A 23,885-nucleotide genomic window follows, 5' to 3' on the forward strand; every position below is an offset into this window, starting at 1 on the left:
ATCACTGGTGAAACAAGGCGGAGTTTTTGGTAGTTTTGTACGTAGGTTCGCCTTTCAGTGACTTCTAAAGATCTCAACCTCATTATGAAGATATTAAATAATATCTTAGAATCCTCTAAGTGTATCGTATTACTGGCGTGACCTGGCATCACAAATGGCAGGAGAGTTTCTGTCCTGCCAGTACCCAGCCTGGGTGTGTCTGTCCCCAAGTCAGTCAGTCTGTCTTGAAAAGGAGCATCACTCCTTCCTGAATGATTTGCATATCCTTTTGCTTATCAAATGGTAAAAAAAATACATTTCTAAAAAATGGTAAAAATGTTTATAATTTATCTAGTTACAAACTTAAAGTTAAGATGCACAGATCTCCTCATATTGGTTGTTAAAATTTTCCACTTGACCTTGATTTAACCAGCAGATAAGAGATTTCCTGTTGAAATTAGGATAATGAGCCATTGCAGTATGCCAGCTGCCCAGCCATTGTGGACTGTTTTTCTAGGCGTTCCACAAGGATTTTTTTTGAGAGAAATTTGAATGAGTGTGGGATTTTACAGAGGGGAAAAAAGCTACAGAGAAATGTCAATTCAGAGGAGAATAGCTCACACCCATATAATTAAAGTTAATATTTTTTCTTACAGTCTGAGTCTAGTCCAGAGTTTCTTATCTTGATTTTGATGCTCCTGTCTAGGTGTGAGGCATTTTCTGCACTTCCAGAGGAGATTAAATCTTAGTTGAAGCTCCAAGGGGAAACCAGCTACATCACTCAGTATCATGATTTTTTGTGATTTTGAGAAGTCTGATATCAGCTCTTCTTAAGCTGTTTTGGATCTCAGATGGTTTAGATTATTTTTTTGTTTTTTCTTTCTCTTACTTTTCTTTCTCTCTCTTTATATTTTTTCCTCAAAATAGAACTGAAAAGATAAGGAGATTCGCTTTAAGCATTCATGTTGAGGCCATTTGCACCAATCCAGTAGGAGCCAGTGACCAATCAGTTCTTTGTACATATGTCAGCTGCTGTGTGTTTGGCACTACATCAGCATATCTATTATTGATTTTTAAGAGAAGTACTGTGGGGCCACTTAATATAACAGAATAATAAGAGAAAGTATTGCAGAGATCAGTCTTTCCTGTTGGAGTGAACCAGGCTGGATGGGGCTTTGAGCCAGCTTGGTCTAGTGGAAGGTGTCCCTGGCCACGGTGGGGATGTTAGAATCAAATGATCTTTAAAGTCACTTTGAACCCAAACCCTTCTTTGATTCTGTGATACAAATCTGATTGCATAGGCCTTGTTAAGTTACTTAAAGGAAAAAAAATAAAATAAAATTAGAGTGTCAGTGGGAAAGGAGTGGAATGGTGACTGTGCACAGCTGTTAGTGCACACCATGGCAGCTGTGCCCCACTGTGCCTGCCTGCAGGAAGCAGGTCTGTCCATCACCAGGAAGAAGCACTGGGCTCCTTAAAATAACAAACATTTTCAAACTCTACTGTAAATCTGTGTAGCAACATATCCTGCTGTATTTTAATCTGAGTCCAGGAGAAATTAAATCCTGGGCCTCCAGATCCAGGAAGAAATCAAAGAAAGAATTAAAAAGCACCTGAGAATCAACTATAGTAGTTGTCAGACATAAGTTGCCTTCTTGGAGGCCAAGCATTTGGTATTGGTTTATCACAAGTAGAATGGTTCTTCCAATACAGGGCTGGCCTTGTATTCTACTGCAAGTTCCACAGAAGGAGTGGGATGAGCAGAGTTTATTTCTTGTCTATTTATCATCTTCCTTTTATATTTTCATGGAGAAAAACAAGTGCATGTAGGTTGTTGGTGGCCTTTTTGGGTTCTTGTGCATTGGAACTGGGCCATACAGGGAGGTAGCTGGAGTAGCCAAAACTTGGTGACAGGGGTATGCCATGGTGCTTGCTAAACACGTAAGAATTGCACTTGTGTGAATAATTAGAACTTGAAAAATATTCATGTGACACCTCTTGTGCTAAACAGTATATTAAATTGGGAAAGGAGGATCTGGTGCTTTTAGCTATCCTGATAAGCCCTTGCTCATTAATTCTACTGAAATTTATGGTATGGTCTTGATTTTCTCTACTTTTTCTTACAGTTCTTTGTTAATGTTTAAAAATACTCACTGTGGGGTATGTGATCCTTCTCAGCTGAGTTAAGGGTGTTATGTTGACTAAGAGATTTGTCTGAAATGTGCTGCTGAAGGGCACTATCTTGGGCTGATAAAGTGCTAAGGGACATCTTTTACCAGAACAGTTCATCTACTTAAACAGGGAAATTAGTACATGGTTCTGCATTGTTCTGTTCATCCTGCCAGTGCTGCCTGTCTGAGGATTTGCTGTCCTGCTGACAGAGACAGGAGTCCTCACAGAGGGTTGTCCACACTGCTGCTTCACGGTCCCATGGGTGAGACATGTATCTGTGAGGATATTGTGTGTTATGTTGAAGAACTTGTACAGTCTGTAAGTTAGTTCAGAACTTGGTCTGCCTCCACGTTACTCCATAAGCTTTATCCATGGACAGTTTTGTCACTGCACACCACTGTAGCAGATGCTAAATAGTATTGTTGGGGATTTGTTCCATGGCATGAATGATGAAACCAGTTATGCACTAAAAGCTCCACAGAACATTCATCCATTAGAGTTTTGTATGTATATCTTCTTCAGTTTTTTCTGTCCTGGGTCCAGAACCAAGCTCAGTGAGGCTTGTGTGATATGTGCTTTCCTGGTGGTCTGACAATTTAATGGATACTATCTTGGGAAATCCTTGAGACCTGGAGCAGTGTGTCTACAGAGGATTATGACAACTCACTGTACAAGAACTACTCTAGTATTAATGCTTCCACTTTTTATTACTGTGACCTCTTTCTAACACTTAGAAAGAAGATAAAATCTTCTTAGAAGATAAAATAGGCTATACATTCTTAACATGGTATACACTGGTGTTCACTAAAGAACAACATATTCCACTATATAGTTCACACTGGCATTCATGTCATAAATGTGTCTGTTTGAATTGCTACTATTGGAATAAACCAATAGTATGTGAGTTATTATGTCTATATACTTGTATCATTTAGAAACTAAAAGTGGATTCTTGTTGGTATGGGAAGAAGACAACTTTTTTGTGCGTGCACGTATGTGGTAACTGAGTTCTGGATCTCTCTTAAAAACCATTGTGACAGTGGGTCTTACTCAGCTTGGCATTTCTGCCCTTCTGCTGGCTGTCACCCCCCTCACAGCAGAGAGGAAAACTGCTTCTCCCTTTCCTCCATCACTGCCTTTTTTCCACATACAAAGATGTGTAGAAAGCTGCATCCTGCAGCAGAGGTGTTTTCCTCCCAAAGAAATTCACTGACTTATTTTTCTCTTACCTATTGCATACACAAATGCTTAATTACAGGAATATTATCTCAAAATTCTTAAATTATGTGCTTTTCTGTCAGCCAATTTATTATGAAGATATTTGCAATCTTTTTTAGCAGGTGACACAAAATACAGTGGTTTGGATATATTTTTTTTTTTCTATGTAGACTTCAGTAGCTGGTTTAAATCTCAAAAGAGTAGCTAGTAATTCTGGGGAGAAAAAGGAGAAGGTGTTGCATATGAAATGAAAGATGTATTGATTGACTAGACAGGAGTAGTGTTTTGTAAACACAATACTGGCATAGTTTTAAAAAGCATTGTCTAAAATTAATGTTTTAGAAAAGGGAAAGAGACTAAGAAAAAAAAAAGCGAAATTTTTACATACAGACATACAAAAATTAAAGAGTATATTTTTTGTGCTTTTTGCTGTTAGCTTGGAACATATCCTGTCATCCCTCCCAGCAAGGGAGGGTTTTTAAGCACACAAATATTTTGCTCTTTGACCTTAACTTTGAATGTGGGAAAACAGATCATCAATATAGATTTCATATTTTCATGTCAAAATCAACTAGCTGTTGCCCTGAAATAACACTAACATTTACATATTGATATTTTCCCCTCAGTTACTTGTAAAGTAGCTGGCATGGATTCCATGCCCTACAAAATTTTTATCATAGAAACAGAGTAGTGTTTTTTTCTTTGCAGTATTTTCTCTCTCCTTTATTTAGAAATAGCCAAAAACACAACAAAAGGGATTATTTATCTATAACAAGAACTTAAAAGGCATAATTTTTTGTCCTCCATCAGTGAATTAAAAATTGCATTTTGACATTTTGGCCTTTTTGCATTTATTCATTGATCCCCAGCACAGATGCATTTCATCTCACACATCAGATACTGAATCACATGCAAGCTTGTGTTCTGAGACTTCCATAATGACCTTTTAATTAGTTGTTATTATTACATAGCTTGTAGGCTTCAGCCACATTGAGGTCATCATTTATCTCACCTTTCATCTGAAATAGTCCAGATTGCTGTTGTGGCTCCCTTGCACTTCTTTCCCTCCCATTCCCTGGCATGGACTGACCTTGGTGCCCTGTTTCCATGACCTTCAATACTGATGTGCATACACCTGCAGTGTTACTGCTACATTGTGTTTTGGATTTTTTTAATGCCTTTTTTCATTTTTTTTTTTTTTTTCCAGAATCCTTTAGAGCATTACATTCCCCTGTTCCGAGTGTGGACAAGCGTTTGGCATTCTGCTTTTACAGGTACCTTTTTGAATTAAAGTGCACATTTTTTTGCCCAGGAGTTGATAAAAGGAGAGCAATTCCAGAATGATTTTAGTATGTCCTCCCCTGTTGTCTCAGGAGGTATGTTGTGATAATGAATTTCTGTTCCTCCACCTTTACTAGTCGATTGGGTTGGCAGATTCATTAGTTGCAAGTATATAGTTGAATGTCATTCCAGAAGAATTGAGGCTTTCTCTTCTCTTGCTGGCCTGAGTCACACAGCCATGTATGTATCAATGTTGCAGAATCCCTTTTGGAAGTACTCCAAAAGTAGTTCCAGGCTTTTTCTCACCCTTTATTCCCAACCTGTACTTTGATTGCAGTTGCTCCATTCAGTAAATTTGTTTTAGCTTTTTACAATGGAGGTCTCCAGTGCAAGTGAAGACTTCTTGCCTTAGTCCTCCAGAGCTTTCTATTTATTTTTGTTATTACCTGACTCCTTTTTGGAAGTATTCTAGTAGTTCCAGGCTTTTTACCGTCCTTTATTCCCAGCCTGTACTTTGTTTACTGTTTTTACCATTCAGTAGATTGCTTTAGCTTTTTGTAACAGAGACCTTCAGTGCAAACAAGCACTGGTAGCCTCAGTATTTCAGAGCTTTCTGTTACTTATTTGGTTATTAATACTGCTTTCCAAATACTGAGTCCCACAGAATCAGAGAATGGGTGAGGTTGGAAGGGACCATAGTGGGTCATCTGGTCCAACCTCCCTGCTTAAGCAGTGTGATGCTAAAGTACATGGCACAGAATTTTGACTGAACAGTTCTAGAATATCTCCAGTCAGGTAGACTCTAAAACCTTTCTGGACAATTTGTTCCAGTGCCCATTAAAGTTCTGCTGGTAAAGAAGTTCTTCCTCATATTCAGGTGGGTCGAATTCTGCCTGTTGCCCCTTGTCCCATTGCTTGGCCCCTCTGAGAAGAGTCTGAATCCATCCTCTTGGTACCCTCCCTTCAGATACTGATAGACATTGATGAGGTGCCCTCTCAGTTGTCTCTTCTCAAGGCTAAACAGGCCCAACTCGCTCAGCCTTTCCTCATAAGAGAGATGCTCCGGTCCCTTGATCATCTTTATTGCCCTTTGCTGGACCTGCTCCAGGAGCTCCATGTCTCTCTTGTCCTGAGGAGCCCAGAACTGCACACAACACTCCAGATATGGCGTGAGCAGGGCTGAGGAGAGGGTCAGGATCACTTCCCTTGACCTGCTGGCAATGCCCTTCCCAATGCAGCCCAGGACACCATCAGCCTGCTTGGCCACCAGGGCACTGCTGGCTCATGGACAGATGTTGTCCCCCAGGACCCCCAGGTCCTTCTCTGCAGAGCTGCTTTCCAGCAGGTCAGCCCCAGCCTGTGCTGGTGCATGGGGTTGTTCTTCCCCAGGTGCAGGACCCTGCATTTGCCCTTGTTAAACTTCAGAAGATTCTTCTCTGCCCATCTCTCAAAATGGTCGAGGTCCCTCTGAGGGGCCACACAGCCCTCTGCAGAATTGACCACTGCTCCCAGCTTGGTGTCATCGGTGAACTTGCAGAGGAGGAATTTTCCCCTTCTTCCAAATCACTGATGAACAAGTTAGCAGTGCTGATGTAGATGCAATGTAGAGCTCTGGGGGACACCACTGGTGACAGGCCTCTGACTAGACCCTGTGTCACTGCTTATGACCCCTGGGATCTGCTGTTTAGCCTGTTCTCATCCACCTCACTGTCCAGGCATCCTGCCCACACTTACTGAGTTTGCCTATGAGGATGTTGTGAGAGACAGGGTCAAAAGCCCTGCTGAAGTCAAGGTAGGCAATATCCACTGCTCTCCTCTCATGCATCCAGGCAGTTGTTTTATCACAGAAGGCAATCAAGTTGGTCAAGCATGAATTACTTTTAGTGAGGTACTAAACTGATACTAGTGAGGTAATAAACTGGTACTCCTGACACCTTCTTGTCATCCATGTGGATAGAGATAGCCTCTAGAATGAACCACTCCATCACCTTTCTGGGGAGGAAGGTGAGGCTGGCTGGCTGACAGTTCCCTGTATCCTCTTTCCTGCCCATTTTGAAAGCTGGGGTGCTTTTTTCCAGTCCTCAGGCACAAGTCCATCCACAACACTCTGAGCTTGATCTCGAGGTCTGAGCAGAAGATAAGCATTAAAGTTTAAAATCTTTATTTTTGTCACTAAAGCTTCAAAACAAGAGGTGTCAGGAATCCGTTGTCAGGAGTAATGGAGAGTAGCTTCATACTTGTTGAGTACAAGCAAACCAGCTGAAGCCCATGAGGGCAGGAGGGGACAGGAGCTGAACATGTGGCACTTCATAACAGTGGTGATACAATTCTTGAAAGATTAATAGGGCACTTCTGGTATTTCATTGTAGCAAAGAAAGAAATCGGTAATCAATGTCTGGTGTGTCATGTGTCAAATTAGCAACACACTTCACTAATACTTAGTTTTAATTGTGCTCAGTAAAAGGCATTTCATGTTCATCTGTTTCCAATCAGCATATTTGGCTCCAGAACATAAATTTGCATTGTGTGGGGTCTTAAATTAACAATTATTGCTGCTGTTTTATTTCAAGACAAAATGTTAAGTCTGAGAGTACACATGGCTAATTTAAGGGTAAAAATCTGTTCCCAGAATGTGAAAATCATCTCAGAAGCCATTTCTGTCAGCTGAGGAACTGGGAACTTGAAATTCTAGATACGTTTCATACATAGTATGAAATTAAGGCAGCCAAACCATTTTAGCTGTGCCATGGACTGACACCAGGAACATTCAAAGATCTGTGTTAATTTTGAGATCACAAGTTAACCTACATTAATTTTACAGTCACATTTCATATTTTTACCTTCCTCATGTCATGCTGCATGGGATTTATTTCTGCCATCCTAGAAATGGGATTCAATGTTTTGTGTTCATACAGATGCTTTAGCAGGTCTGTAGTTTTGTTGGAAATATATTGCTCATTTTGTCAACAGAAAAGATTGGATTTGTGATTTATGATGAAGGCAGCATTCAGTCTTGGCTGGGGTGACACAGCCAGCCCTCCCTTTTCATTAGCTTTTAAAGAATGCCTTGAAACCAGTCCAGATCACTGATGAGCTGGAACTAGGACTGAGGGACATCTTCAGTGGAGGGACTCGGTTCCCCAGCAGTGGTGAGGATGGTGTGCTGGCAGGGCAGCTGGGCAGGAGAGGTTACCTTCGTGAAACAGACATGAGCAGATAAAACACAGACACCATGTGTCCTCATTTGAGGTTTGGCACCCTAGTTTCCACATCCCATTATATGTCTGCTTTAGGCATCTTAACCCTGCCATGCAGGGTCAAGTAGTTTCAGTCAACTACTTAAAAACTTTGCTGATTCTCATCTCTTAATGAAGATAAAGCAGTAGATTCAAGATTGGCATATTTCTGTCCAATTTATGGGTTTGGGATAAATTTCTTATGCTACTTTGGGCTGTCAGTATCAATCTTGTATTTAATTTTCAGTTTGGAGATTCACTTTTGTTTACAGGAGAAGGGAGATCTATTAATTAACCACGTATCTCAGAGGAGAATGGATATATAGCAATCTTGGGGTAGTCTCATATTCTCAGGGAGGGCAGAAATGGAGGAGTAGTTTAAGCAGTCTTTCTAAACAATAGCCTATGGCACCTGTGAGGACAAGGTGGAGAGCATCCCCAGGGACAAGCCTGTTGTGTATCTGGTCATATGCAATCAGCACATGAAAGGGGTCTGAAGCATTGCCAAAAAGAAGAACTGGATTTACTGAGGAGTCTGCAGCAAACCTCAGCACTCATTCAATCGGCTGGTCAGTATTTCTGATTGCTGGATTTACTCCAACTGTGCATTTTCATCCTGAAAGTGCGCGGTGCTCTGAGCCTGGTATCCCTGTGTGATATCCTCCTGCCAACCACCCAGTGCCAGCTCCTTTGCCCCCAGCTTTCTAAGCTCAGCAGTGTGCCTCAGGCACAGAGGCTGCAGGAGAGAGATGTCTCTCTCTCTCCTGCAACCCAAAAATGGTCTGGGTTAGCAGGGAGTTTTGCTTCATGAGGAGCTTCACTAAGAGCTTCACCCTTGCCACAATGCCCTTATCCCAGCTCTGTTCCTTCTGCAGGATGTAGGAGCTGTGAGAGAGGAGATGAGAAAGAGAACTTGAGCTGTCTTTTTCATTTTTCCTAAAATCCTTCTCTATCCTTGTAATCTTCTCCTGCTTCCCAGCTCACTGTTCAGTGCCTCCTTCTCTGTTCCCAACACCTTCTTCTCTCTGCTCTTTGCCTGGTTAATAGTATTTCTCTTCTACTTCTCTGTGCCTTGTCATTTCTCACTTTTCTTTTGTCTGTCCCCACACTCACAATTCCAGGTTTTGGGTTTCTTTAGTTTGCTTTGTTTTCTTGGAGCTGGGATGCCTCCACTTTCCGTGCACCGCCTTCCTCTCTCCTTTTAATTAAAAGCAGTGGTCATGATTCAATACAGCTTTTGTTTTCTTTAAGATGGTGAGGATTTTATGGTTTCTTATAATCTGTGGTCAGGAAGAATTTCCAGCATCATCATCATAACTTCACCAAACCCCTCAGATAGGCAAAACCATTCAAAAGAATCTGGACAGTCTGATTTCTAAAACGAGGCTTTTCAAGAATATTGTCTTAGGGAAGGGTCATTAAATTAAACAGTAGTACAAAGCCCCACTTTTGAGTGTCAAATTTGCATATTAAACATAAGTTTGGATGCTCATTGACAGCTAGCTGGATGTTCATCTCCAGTTAAATGGGTTATGAATGGTTTGTGAAGGTCTGTAGTTTTAACACATGGGCTCTGTGGCAAGTATTTCCCAAGAGAATATACTCAGTGTGTTCTAACAGCAAACACCTCAACATGAGCTGTAGTCAATGCTGGTGTTACCCACTCAAGCATGTGACCATGCACAAGTGTAGCACTTGTGTTGAGTTACACAGCTGCAATCATTAATTGCAACACTGTCATAACAATGAGGACCTAAATTGCATTGTGTTCCGGTGCCAAAACTGGTACATTTAACCATGTGCTTGAAGAACTCTGTAATATACAGGTATGTCTTCAAGACATAATGTTATGCATGCCTTCAGTTTTCTTTCTTGACTTCTAATAACATGTACCTTTAGACATGAGGCTGAAGAAAGGGGAATGAACTATCCTGTGGTATGGGAAAATGTCCTCTTATCTAGAGAAAAACATAGCTGTACCACTCAAAAATAAAAGAAATCATTCATGGAGTTGCTGTGAAGGTTGCAGTGCCCTTGAACACTGCTGTAAATCGTGTATGGTTTGTTTTTGTTGGGGTTTTCTTTTTCCAAATATAAAGACTTGATTTGTTTTTACATAGCCAAAACTTTTATAGTGTGTTTATTTAAGAAAAAATAATTTTGCAATATTTCATGTGTGTAGAGTTTCAGTGCTTAGAAATAGTTAACTAAGGGCAGTTAGGTTGTAGACATTACTTTTAATTAGCCATGCTGACCTGACTGCAGTAATATTTCATGTTCCAGAAAAGGCTGTTTAATACAAAGAGTTTTGACAAACAAGACCCCACAGCTAATCAGAAGAGCAACTCAAAATCCACAGTTGTCAGAATTAGGCCATTCTATTGTATCCCCCTGGCTGAACATTATCATTTTTCTCGTGGTACTGGTTTTACCATGCTAATTTTTTAATTGTGCCTACTGTATTGCCTATGAAAGGTGGCCTTGTAAGTTTTTAATATCACTAGCAGATGTTAATTAGCTATATTTTAATATTTCTTTCTAAAGATTAAATGCTTGTATTTATGTATAGAATTTATTAAAAAGAACTTTCCATGTAACAAGCTGTTAAAGTACGAAAATATTTAAATATAATTAATTAGATGGCTTTCTGGTTTCTTGCTTGTAAAATCTTGACAAGTATTATAAGAAATATTCGTCAGCACTGTTTCTTTCAACGATATTTTCACAACATGTAAGAAACTTCAGGAAGGTGCTATAAAGCTTTGTTTTGAAACTATGAAAATAAGCATTTTCAAAAGATTCTTTTACTATATGCATCTCTAAAGGAAAGGAAATTTTAAGTATGCCTTTCCATTTAAAATAGCTCTTGATGGTTTCTGGTTTTTTCACTGCATAAATTGTTGGAACTGTTTTTCTTTTCTCAGCTGTATCTGTTTACTTTGGGTTTTCATGTATTTGAACATTTCTGGAGTTCTGCAGAATTAGTAACTGCAAGGGAGTGTCTAACTGAAGCTGTTTTCATTGTGGGTTTATGGTTATTTCTCACATAAAATCTGTTTGTATCTATGATACTACGTTTCTTTAATATATTTCTCATTGTAAACAGTTTTAGAGAACTTCCATCAATAAGACTCTAAACATGACAACTTGATATTTCAGGGTCTTGAGCCTTTTATGACAGTCGGGTAAATTTTTGCCTTTCCCACAAGAACAAGCTGGCAGCAGTGTTTATGTACATAAAATCAGAGATTGCTGAACTCTTTTGAGAAACGGGAGATTGGATCAAATCCCCAGTCCCCAAACTGGGGCAAGTTTCTGACCTCCTGAGGAAGAAATGAGTTAATCTTCCTATTTCAGCTGAAATGTCCTACTTACTAGAAATTATTTAATTGCACTGGAGCAGGGTTAGTAATCCAACTTCCTTGTCAGGTACCCTATGTGGTTTTTTTGATCTTTTCTTTATTTAAAGAAAACTTGCAAATACTTTTTTTGTTGTTGTTTTAAAGTGGAAGCCTTTGAAAGAAAGTGCTGGAGAAGGATCTGTCTCTACATATTGAATCACAAAATTGTTAGGGATGGAAGGTATCTCTGGAGATCATCTCATCCAAGCCCCCTGCCAAGGCAGGGTCACTTAGAGCAGGTGACACAGGAAGGTGCCCAGGTGGGTTTTGAATGTCTCCAGAGAGGACTGCCTCCCTGGGCAGTTCCAGTGCTCCGCCACCCTCAGTGTAAGGAAGTTCTTCTTCATGCTGAGGTGGAACCTCCTCTGTTTTTTGTTTATGGCCATCGCTCCTTATCCTGTCACTGGCAGCACTGGAAAGAGTCTGGCACCATCCTCTTGACCACACACATTTGAGGCGTTTGTATAATACAAGGTGTAGCCTGGTACCCTGAGTATCTGCACTGGAGGGCTGCTTCCAGTCTGGACTCCAAATCTAGTGGAGGAAGTGTTTGCTTTGTCATCCTCCACAACTCTGACTCCATTTTTAGGTCTGACAGATACCTGCTGAATAAGACACTATGGATGACTAAGGTGAAGAGATCCCTGTTTTTTCTACAGATTGGAAATTATCTTCAGGCTTAGTTGCTTGCATGTCTGTCAATAAAAATGGGAGCTTCACCTGTGTCAGGTGGCATTGGTGCTCAGAGCTCAGCTCATGGGCCTCTTTCCCTGAGCATGTCTTCTGTCCTACATGCTTGTGATCATTCCAGATCTTTCACAGTTCCCTTCCATAGAAGTGAAACAGGGAAGATGGGCAGCCATAGAAGTTATATATGGGAGACGGGGAAAGTGCCCAGGTTTTGACTTGGTTTGCTGTTCAGGACATAGCTAAGGCCTCGTAGGCAGATACAAGAGCTCAGAAGTGATTCCCAATGTATTATTGAGGGGGAGAAGTACTGGCTTAGGAACATGTGCTTTGTGGTGAGATCCAAGCTTAAATATCAGCTACCCAAGATTTTATGAGTACTGCTGTCACTTAAATGGTGAGGCTCTGTTTCCCCACAGAATATGCCATTTGAGGTGTGTGTGTTTCAGTGCTGATGAGTTTTGAAGGCTCAGCTTGATGTTGCCGTGCAGCAGTAGCTATGAAGGAGATGAACCTGCAGAAGTCTTCTGGTCATGGCTCCTTAAGTCTTTGACTACAAGGCTGTATTGGTCGGCACACTGCATATTTAATATAAATATTAATTTTGAAAATCTATCCTTACACTTTATCCATTTAAATCTGGCTTGATTTCTTAGTATTTCCAAGATAAAAGTTCTTCTAAGCTAAAGTGATTTATGTTTTAGGGCTTACTCCATGGTTTAAATAAGTCTAATCCTATAGCTGCACTGGTATGCTGCAGTGGGGGGCTTAAACATTCATATGAGTTTTCAAACATTTAAAGGATTTAGGACTGTGTTTAATTTATCCCAGTGTGACAAGCGGCTCAGAATTGGCATTTTGAAAATACTGCTATCAAGATGAATGTTCTGTTGGTGAGTTAATAACTATATTTTTTTGGTGAGGGATGCTGCAGAAGTTACTGAGCTGTTTCCCAGCTGCCTGATTACTGATGACACTCATGCTTCTGTCATTGAGGACCAGACTTGGCAGTGGTGGTGTGGGGACAACGTGGCTGACGGAGTCTGAAAATCCTGCTAGTGAGGCGAAGTATCTGTGATAATACTAGAAGGAGGGTGTTTTGCAGGTGTATCTCCACATTTTTGTGGATGGATTTTTATTTCCTTCTTTGCAAGTGCATATGACTTCTACAGAACCTATTGCCATACAGATTTGGGTGGCTTAAATATGTCTCACTCTGAAAATGGGCTTGTTAAGAATTGCAATGGACTTGGAAAATGAAATAATAAAATAATAAAATGAATAGTATTCCATTTAAAACATTTTTGTTGACCTTCATAATAGAAATTATTTTGTTGTTCTGCCTTCCTCTGTTTTTCCCCTGCTTTGCAGCAGTGAACCTCCAATTAACTTTTTTTTTCCCCCACACATTGGAAGCACTACCACAGGAAAAAAAGGTGGTTTACCAGGATGCCAAATCCGAGCATGGCCGTGAAGAATATCTGCCAGGAGCAAGGAGATGAGATGCTAGCTTTTCCTATCAGTAGAGAAGAAAGGAAAAGTGTAGTGCAGATAGCACTGCTCATTCCATCAGAGCAGAGCAGGAGTCACTGCACCATGCAAAAATGGGATGGTAAAATGGGGAAACAGTGTGAAAATGTGGAGAAGTGGGAGAGAATAAAACCCCCCCTTTTTCCAGAGAAGAAGGACCAAGCAGGTGGGAATTGGTACAGCAGGGATCTATATCAGGGTCTGATGAACTACTGAAATGTAACTGAACACCAGGGCCAAGTATCCTGTATTGAAGAAGGGGACTGTGTTGATTTGTAAAAGTATGTAAAAGATACTAGAAAAACTGTGTAGCCTCAGGAGACCACAGGATAAACTTGGAATTGTGGCCTTGTTGTAAGGAGGAGACTGTAAATTTAAATCATGATGGTTATGGAGAGATGTAGAATTAAAAGTATAAAAGTGGTTTGGGCTTGAGACCAATGACACTGGCTGATGACAAGCAGTAGAGGTGTTTCCTAAAACATTGTGAAGTGTTTAGAGCATCATTTTCATAAAATGCACACTGAAATAGAATTATTCACGTAAGGCTACAAATGTAGTAAAACATTATATTCCTAATTATAATTTTTTAGGCCCTTATTCTTTTTTTGTTTAAATGAGCAACTGAAATTATTGCAAAGAACACAATGCTGTCTAAGCAACACAAGGATCCAAAGAAAACAGAACTGATTTCCACTACAGCTTTTATAAACACCAAGCCTGTGGTATTGCTCTAAATAATAAGACATTTTATTTTGGCTTGTACTGTCTTCGTTGGAAGAAAGGGGAATTTCATTTCTGGGCTTTCTTGTGGATTTATGTAGCCTGTTGAAAGAAATCAGAGTTTTCATCATTGAGAGGTATCTATAGGGCAGTATTTAACCCAGAAGCATCACTGAGAGTGGATTACTGCTACTGGGCAGGAGATGTAACAGTGATGGATTTCAGAACTAAAAAGAAGCAAAATACTTTCTAAAGTTTTTTTCTTTCAAAGAGGCATCTCTATCCAGCTACCAGTGAGCTCTGGACATACATTGTAGGGTTAGTATGTAAGTATGGCTGCTAGATTGCTTTCCTGTTTTCCAGATGTTTATACCTCCATGGATTTTCCAACAGCTATTTCAGCTCAACAGTGTTAGTATTTCTGGTTATGGCAATGTCCTGCTTTAAGCTTCATCATTTTCACTGCACATTGAAATAGAGTGCTCAGTGGTGACACTGTTGTATTTATGGAGAGTTTTGTCTTAAAAACCTTTGATGTAAGAGTAAAGCAGAATTAGCATAAATATATCAGCTTTTATTATGCACAGCTATGCAAGCTATTGCGAACAATGCTAGTTGTAGTTTGGGTTTTTTTGGTTGGAAATAGCACATCAGCAGTGAAAAGTGACTGCCTTTGCTAAAGTTACTGCCTTCCCACTTGGTGGAAATTTCTCTTGCCTACATAGTTTTTCCACTCTTAGGTCACTGTAGTTCACGTTATTCATGACCTTTTGAAGGTTTAAATGTATACTTGAACAGATGCATATTGCTCTTATTGTTCACTGTGTCATGTTTTAGGGAGGAACAGAGTTGAAAATAGGCACTTTCATTAGTATTTTGAGTCATGGTAGATCTGGAAGACTGTTTTATCTCCTCACGCTTTATCTTGACAGTTAATATTATGTGAGACCAAGACTACACAGCATACACATTTTTATCTAAAATTGGTTTTAAAAATGAAATACTGCTGCCATTCTGGATATGGATGACCTTTTGTCAATTTCAGCCAAGTTTACTTAGGCTTTGCCTGTATTTTTACACTTATTAACATATATATGTGAGATTTACAATGACAATTACTCTAACAGAATAACTTGTATCAGTTTTAGGCATACATATTAGTATAATTTAGCACACAGACCTGTAGCCCATCATTCTCAGGGAAGCTCTCATTTGTAGGCTTTGCAGTGACTGTTAAAAAAACCAGCATCTTCATAATGGGACCTGCAGCTCTGAACTGCACCCAGGTGTTAGAGGAACTGACATTTTCCATCTGTGTCCTGTGTTCCTGTGCAAGTTTTGTTTTGTGATCTCTTTGAGTCACATTGCAGCCACTTCTTGATTACTTCTACTGGAATGTATGTCATGTTTATGGTGCATCTTGAGGTAGTGGTAGTTATATTTTATCACCTGGAAAATAAAATTGACACAAGCCTTTAAATATCAAGGAAAGCAGAGTAAAGGCTGTCAAACTTCATTATATTTATCCACTGTACTACATCATCCTCCCTTCTATGCAATCCCTTCATCTGTGCCAGAGGGATGAATTAAGAGAATGAGCTTCGTTGTAACTTTGTCAGGTGAAGCAATGTCCTCACCAAAGTCAAGGACAGAAATTTCACTCATTTCATTTGGACCACATTTTCACATGGCTTTTGCTGCTTTTTCTGTAACTTGAATATTGTTAAAATATGTAAGTATTTTACATATATAAAATGTGGATTCTTTTAGACAACACTGGCTGAAACGTGGCCAATGCGTGGGAGCTACAGGGCAGCACAGAACTGAGGAGGGAAACATGTTATTTACTGTCAGCTGACATCATTCAGTCTGTGTTTAGAATGCAGTTTTAGGTATGAGAGGAAAAAATGAACTCTATTTTTGTACAATACTGTTGTATTCATAATAATGCTAGAAATAAGTACTTGCCAGAATGAGGTCTGTTCATAAATTTATCATACATTTCAAGAAACTGCATATTTAGAATATAAGGACCTGGGATTCCAAAGTTTCTGCAGTTTATCTCCTCCTACTGCCTTGGCTTTAAATTAAGGAAAAAATGTTTTATAGGGGATTTATTTGTAGTTAATGTTAGTTGTATAGCTATTGCTGCTCTAGGCTGTGTTGTGTTCCCCTAAATCATGCAGACAGTGCATTGGTTATTTAAATATGAATATCTGACAAACATATTATGGACTCAAGAGTGATTAATGTGATGCCTAGAATGAATTAAGTGCTTTGAGTCTCTGTTTCTGCCACAAAGGAGTCGTGAATTGAAGTGTCTGGCTGAAAATGCAGCTTTGAAAACCCAAAATTTTGTGCATTTTGTATTCTACTCTGCAATAGTTGTGGGGTATTAGAGGACCTCAGTAAGACCTTTCAGAAAGGTTTTATTAGTGTATGCGTGGTATTAAATAAATGTTTGAATGCATGCAAAAGTTTTTTTCTTGAAATAATTTCTTAAGTCTAGTAGTTTTGTAAGGAAGAGCAATAATGGAAATCCAGAGTAAACACTGAAAAACACGGTTCAGTCCATGGAAGGATTATACCTATAGAGCAGACCTCTGGATGTAAACAGAGAGAAAGGAACATTTCTTGGGTCCCTAGGTATATTTCACACATTTTCTGGGAGTGGGTAAAGAAAACCTATTTGCCTTTGAATTTATGAAGGCTGTTTCTGGAACCAGAAATGTACCCAACAGGGAATTCAGATGCCTAAGCAGTGAGTTTCTTTGGAGTTTAAGCCAGAAAAAAAAAAAGCCATTTCTATGCCCTGGTTGCTGCAATGATGATTTTCACAACTAGAATCTTAAGTCTTCCTGAGACTACACTGTACTGCTGCCCTCAGCCTCTGTAATTAACTCTAAAATTAGTAAGTAGCAAGGCTCTGTCACTGTGGTGTTTCAGGTGCCCATGGACAGAAGAGAGGCTGGTCAGAATTGAACTCACTTTCCCAGTTAGCAGTCGGATCAGGCTGCAACCATCACCAGCACAGGCAGAAGTTTCATTAGATTTTACATTCATCCACCTCTCTTGCATCACATTTTCTTATTTACCTGTATCTGGTTAGTAATTTTTATCTCTCTGAAATGACAATACTGAATAAGCTTTCTGGTAATATTCAAATGCAGCGTGTCAGTGAAATGGAGCAATTGAAACAATACACAAAAAGTTGATCCCTTTTCATAGCTGCATGTTCCTTAATTTATAGCAGCAGCCCCACAGGTACAAAGCCTCCATAGCTGGCCGCATAACCACCTGGCTGTTAACCCCCAGGCCCCCTGTGCTGGCTCAGGTGGACATTTCTGTCCTGGCTCCTCACAGGTCCTTGCTTTTCTTTCTAGACATGCCTGAAGCACATTGCCAATTGCAGCATGTCTCCATCTCTCTAGGACACTTGGCTCCATACCTGCCTGCAAACAAGCACATTCGTTCCCTCAGATAAACACACAGGCCTGGTGGGATTCATTATTCTTCTTTTTTCTTCCTTTTAAGTGTGGTGTTGGAGCCAATGTGGATGGTCAGCCCACTATCCAAAGTGAGGAAGTTGTTAAATGCTGGGAAAAGACTTCCAAAAGCAGCCTGGGGCTGGAGGCCTCAGTTCCTGTAGCTCTGATCTGTAGTGGTGTGTGGGGCCACTCACCAGCAGGAGATCGGACTTGGCAGCTGTCCTCAGGGGCAGGACCGTGGTCACCTTTAATGACGGTGGTCAAGGAGAAAAGTTGTCTTGCTTACTCAAGTGGTATTAACTCAGTTGGGTGACAGTGTTAAGTACAAAGAGCTCAGTTGTTTGTGGGGTTTTCTTCCTCTTGACAAAACCCCTGCTCTCACACAGACTTGATTTCTGCACACAAGTATTAAATATACACATCAGTGGGGTATTTATACAGGCACTTAGCCATCCAGCTCTGAGCTGGCAATGTAGGAAGATTTGCTTTGTGTGTATGGAAGAGAAATGTGTGTGCAGATGCATGTTGGAATTGCCTTCTGTGCATTTGGAAGTTTCATACTTAATTTCAAAACAATACCAATAAATATGTTGATTCAAATGAGGAAAGCTTTTTCTCTTTCAGAGAGACTTAGTTTAAATTCAGGAAGTCAAACTGCTGAAGAGTTAGCACTAGGATTTATAAAACAACATTGAAAGAGAAGCTTAATTAACATTTCCCTACCCTTTCAGTTGCACTGAATATGTGTGGTTTATCACCCACCTAACTATGTTAGTTTGTATTTGAAGAATGCTTGTGACAGCGAGCCTTCAGGAGAAAGCTCAGCTTTTTCCTATAATCTCTATACCATTTGTATATTTCATTTGCTTGCTTTGACCTTGGATAATATGAAGAAAATATTTAATGTATATATCACATATCTCTGGGCATCAGTAGTTGAGGGGGGTTTTTTTGTTTGTTTTTGCTGTTAGTGTAACTTCAGCTAGAATTTCTTATTTTTTTGGGGGGTGTTTTTTGTTTGGTTTTGTGGTGAATTTTTTGTGGTTGTTTTTTGGATTTGTTGGTTTTTGCCAAAACAATGTAAACCCTCTATTAGTAAGTTGGGTATTGATGGATGAGAACACCCAGGATGACAGCAACATGAAAGCAAGTCATCCCAGGGTAGGATGCTGCTCTGTATGCTTTAGGATAGAGTGAAGATGTAGCAGCTGCTTTTCTTTCTCTCCCTGAAGATCACAGTGATAATAGAAATTGGATATTAAAGAGGGCAGCATAGATTAATGGGGCAGTAATAAAACAAATGAGACCCATTAGCGAAATCACTGCTTGAAAAGTAGATTCCGTGATAAGTGCCCTTCAGTGCCTCATGTAGGAAAAATTGTTTCAGCACTTGTAATATCATCCATGGTGTTGGATTTTAGACTGTTGCGACAATCTCAGTGATAAAACCTTAAAATAATTTAGATTAACATAAATTTTGTTTGTACTTACTGCTTGATGGAAAACTTGAATGATTGTATCTACATGTCAAAGATAGGTTCTTCATTTTCAAACCCAGCCATGCAGGTTTTGAAGGTTCTGAAGATTTCCCAAAATCTTACATAAAAAAAACAAGTAATTTTCTGTTGTTCTGTTAAGCCTGTATGGTGATCATAAGAGCTTGGAAAGCCTTATTGCTGGAGCACCAGTGCTATGGATACTAATGTTGAAACAAACTAGGAACTGGAAATGGTGGATTTAGTGACATCTCCTGTTTTTATTTGTTGATTCTATATCGGAATAGCAATGAAAGATGTGCATTGCACTTAAAACTCTACACGTCTCTATTTGCTCTCTTCTTTTTAGACCAGATTGTTTTCTAGACGATTTAATGAGCAAGGAAAATACACTTGATTGCTGAGATTTATTATGTTGCCTATAACGAGAAAAATGTTTGGGGGCTAGAGATAAAACATGTTCACAAATCAACTTAACTAAGCCAAATATATTAATATGAAGTACTTTTTTTCTGGAAGATGGGTGGGTAAAAGTCTATGAATTGTCTCTTTCTGCTTCCCTTTCTCCCTCTAGAAATGTATGGCTGTATTGTGGTGGGGCTTATATTTTTTTTTTATTCTTTTTTTTTGCCCCCAATGTGATTATGTTAAATCCAAGCTCACAGTGTAAATATCAAACAACACATGTCTTGTGAGATGCAGAGGGGTGCTGGGCCAAGAGAGGGGCAGGGGCACCGTGCACACTGCCTCCCTGTGCCAGCAGCGGCAGCATCCCGGGCGGCGGTGGCAGAGGAGGGCCGGGAGGCGGCTGTTGCTATCGCTCTGATGTCAGGCGCTCCCGCTAACGTGTGGTTGGTTATTCTGCCTTTCAGATCGCTGCCGCTCGTGGAGCGCAAAGGGGACGGCGAGACTCCCGCACCTTTCAGCGAGAAGAAAGGAGCCAGCGGAGCAGACTAATACGGACTTGTGTCGGGTGCCCTTGCCCTACAAAGGCTGCCTTTAAAAGAGAAACGCAGTGCTATTTAATGAGCTGTGAGATGAGGCACTGCTGCTAACGCTCAGATCCCAGGATTCATCGGCTATTCATTGTGCTTAATGTACATGTTTCTGCACCGTGCATTTAGGAGATCCCAGAGAAGAATCCAAAACGGCTGCGGGGGAAAGACCACCAAACATGCCTACAGAAACATTACCGACAGGTAGCATGGTGAAGCCGGTCAGCCCTGCCGTGACTTTCACATCTGCCGTTCCTCTCCGCATCCTGAACAAAGGACCTGACTATTTTCGCAGGCAGGCGGAGCCTAATCCAAAAAGACTGAGTGCGGTGGAGAGGCTTGAAGCCGACAAGGCGAAATACGTCAAGAGCCAGGAGGTCATCAATGCCAAGCAGGAGCCTGTGAAGCCGGCGGTGCTGGCGAAGCCGCCGGTCTGTCCTGCAGCCAAGCGAGCGCTGGGGAGCCCCACCTTGAAAGTCTTCAGCAACAATGCAAAGACTGAGAGTGGAGTCCAGAGAGAAAATCTGAAACTTGAGATTTTGAAGAACATCATCAACAGCTCTGAAGGCTCCAGCTCGGGTTCTGGGCATAAGCACGGTCCCCGAAATTGGCCACCCCACAGGGCCGACTCGACAGAGCTGAACCGACACTCGTTTGCCGAATCCTTGAAGGTTTACCCTACGCAGGGCCGGAGCAGCCCACAGGAGAGCAGCTCCAATGTCAGCAGAAGGCTCCTAGATCAGTCAGCAGAGACTTTCTTGCATGTCTCTCACAGCTCTTCAGACATTAGGAAAGTAACTAGTGCAAAGCCCTTAAAAGCAATACCCTGCAGTAGTTCAGCCCCACCTCTGCCTCCAAAGCCCAAAATCGCTGCCATTGCCACCCTGAAATCCCCAGAGATTGAGGCAGTCGAGTCTGGATGCGGAGTTAGTAGAAGACCCTCCCTACAGCGATCAAAATCAGACTTAAGCGACAGATACTTTCGCGTTGATGCAGATGTTGAACGGTTCTTTAACTACTGCGGACTGGATCCTGAAGAGCTTGAAAACCTTGGGATGGAAAACTTTGCAAGGGCTAATTCTGATATTATATCCCTCAACTTTCGCAGTGCAAGCATGATTAGCTCAGACTGTGAACAGTCTCAGGACAGCAACAGTGACCTTAGAAATGATGACAGTGCCAATGACCGTGTGCCATATGGCATTTCTGCCATTGAAAGGAATGCCAGAATCATCAAGTGGTTATATAGCATCAAGCAAGCTAGAGAGTCACAGAAAGTGTCCCATGTGTGAGAGAGAAATCCACCATAAAAAAAAAAAAAAAAAAGCAAGGACTGTATCTTTGTCTGTGAATATTCAGTTTGTGAAGGGTTGTGAAGTCTACTTGAAGTCTTGTACCCTTCTCAAATCTCTTTGTGTTGCTTGTTGTGCAATGTTTCCAAGTTGCATGCCTGTCAACATGTGAGCTGACCTGGCTTCCACTTGAACAATAACTAACTACAAAGCCTGGCTGAGCATACACATTATCTGCCAAAAGTTTAAGACAAGAATCTGATTAGGGCTTCAGTATAATCAAAGTGTTTACATGGAAAGGTTATATGACTTCTTTGGTATTTATGTGGTTCCTTGTGGATTTTATATATGTCACTTTTTGTCTTAATACAGATGTTGTCAACTGACATTACTCGTTTCTAAGTTGAAAGAGAATCCCTTTGGGGGGAGGAAAAGTGGAATTGGCCAAAATATGAGGTTTAGGCATATGACGATAGGCAAAGCAGCCTTATCTCTTGTAGAAAGTGCATTATTGGCACACGAAAGCTGTTTCTAAAAGGCGAAGAATGCTATGTTCTTAAATTATGTATCGTTGTTAAACTATATATCCCTACTTGTAGTAAGGCACTGTTCAGTAAGTTTCTTTTTCCTAGGTAAGCTCCCTCTGTTTTACAGCAGAAGTAGTCTAGTGAATCTGCTTGACCTCTCATAAACTAAATGAGTCTTGCATTTGGGTTGGTGTAAGCATTTTAATGATTTTGTATTATACCAGTTGGAAAAGCTTAAAGAAGGTTGGAGTCAGTAGATGAAAATGGCACAGGTGCAGGATTTTGTGGGTTTGATATTTACTCAAAGATTCCTGGTCTTAAACTTTTGACAGGAATAATTAGATCCTATAGCTGATATTGAATGCCTTTATTAGTCAAAACACATCATGACTACAAACTCCATGCTGTCTTAATTTTTTTTTTTTTTGTAGATCTATTTGGACAGTTAATGAACAAAAATGGAAACACACAGCCATATCAATATAACGCCTCCTATTCAAAAGTAAATACACCCAGTAGCTGAACTATATATGAAAAAAATGTGATTATGTTGTCTTGCATATGTTATATCTAAGGCTGTGAAAGTTTGTTCCAGCTCTAGGGAAGTGTAGAAACATGACAGTATGTAGCTTTTCTTTTCTTTTTTTTTTCTCCTTAAGATGGTTAGTGCTGCGAATCAACCTGTTACAAATCTTTCAACAACCTGTCTTCCCAGTCATTTAATTAACTGTCATTTCAACTGACAGTGGTGGTGTGGTAGTGAAGAAGTTGAAAGTACAGTGGTCTGCTTCATTATTATTGTATTCATGCTTTGAAGTAAATTGCAGCACTACCTTATACTACATCAGCTGATAGGAAACTTTTTTTATTGTGTAAATGCTGTAAGACTTTGTATATACTTCAGTTGTTACAAAATCTTTAAAAGGAAGAGTGTTATGCTAATAAATAGCTCCTGGTGCAGGTATGGTAGGGTTTTTTTGTTCTTATTTTCACCCCTCCCATTCTTAAAACTGTAACAGGAACTCAATTGCAGTGTGTTTTAGTGCTGTAGAAGGTCTTGGTTAAATAATAGTTCCAGTAAAAGGTTTCTTTTACTAAAGTGCTTTTCAGAATATAATTTTTTATAAAATAACTATAGCAGCATGATCTGTCTGAAGAACTAGAAGAGATTTTTCAAGACTCCTAAAATAGCTTGCTTCTTCCTTACCTAGCAATGTTACTGTTCCTGTTTATAGCATCTGTTCGTAATGAATCACCGCAGTCTTCTGAATTATTCTTCAGTAGTGCTTATTTATATATTTGAATATTAAAGATGTTTTACAAAGTCGGGTTCTATCTTTTCTCTGAGAAGCCTGTAGCCCAGCTTCTTATAGATAGCTACAGTTAATGCAGGCAAGACTGGAAGCGGAGCCATGCAGTCATTTGTTTCCTATGGAATTATCCTACATCCAATTTTATATAATTGTTCTCTAAATGTTTGTTCATGGAGGGGGAGAAGCACACATTCAGTTTCAGCACACATTCAGCTTCAGGAGGCTACTCTATGATTTTTACAGTTGACTTCACAACCTAAGACTTACAACATTCCTAGCTCAGACAAAAAAAAAAAAAAATAAAAAAAAATGAGGAGCTCTGTATTTCAGCTACAGGCACATTTGTGACATTTTAAGCTCCATGGGTTTCAGTTGGCATTGACATAACACTGGTTTTTCAAGCATATTTTTCCAATAGTAAGTTCTACTCAGTTCAGTGACTGTTTTGCCAAGGAAAATAATGCTTGAGGGATTCAAGCCAAGTGTAATGCAGCTGTACAGCAATGAAATAAAGAAGTTAAAACTGAAATAAAAAATGCACCCACAT

The 23,885-nt window shown here is 40.1% G+C and overlaps 1 protein-coding gene across 6 annotated transcripts in view; it reads left to right on the plus strand.

The window, feature by feature from the left end:
• Positions 1-23,621, plus strand: part of FAM110B (family with sequence similarity 110 member B) — a 114,319-nt gene extending 90,698 nt beyond the window's left edge. For 5 of the 6 annotated variants that reach the window (XM_058833425.1, XM_058833427.1, XM_058833428.1 and 2 more), the window contains 2 exons: positions 4,577-4,643; positions 20,084-23,621. In XM_058833425.1, coding sequence (XP_058689408.1) covers positions 20,386-21,498 — 1,113 coding nt within the window. In that variant the 5' untranslated portion in view covers positions 4,577-4,643; positions 20,084-20,385 and the 3' untranslated portion in view covers positions 21,499-23,621. The remainder of the gene's footprint in view (positions 1-4,576; positions 4,644-20,083) is intronic. The other variant, XM_058833430.1, reaches the window with a different exon arrangement.
• The last annotated feature ends 264 nt before the right edge of the window (positions 23,622-23,885 follow it).

This window comes from Poecile atricapillus, chromosome 2, assembly GCF_030490865.1.
Source record: "Poecile atricapillus isolate bPoeAtr1 chromosome 2, bPoeAtr1.hap1, whole genome shotgun sequence".
Taxonomy (NCBI): Eukaryota; Metazoa; Chordata; class Aves; order Passeriformes; family Paridae; genus Poecile; species Poecile atricapillus.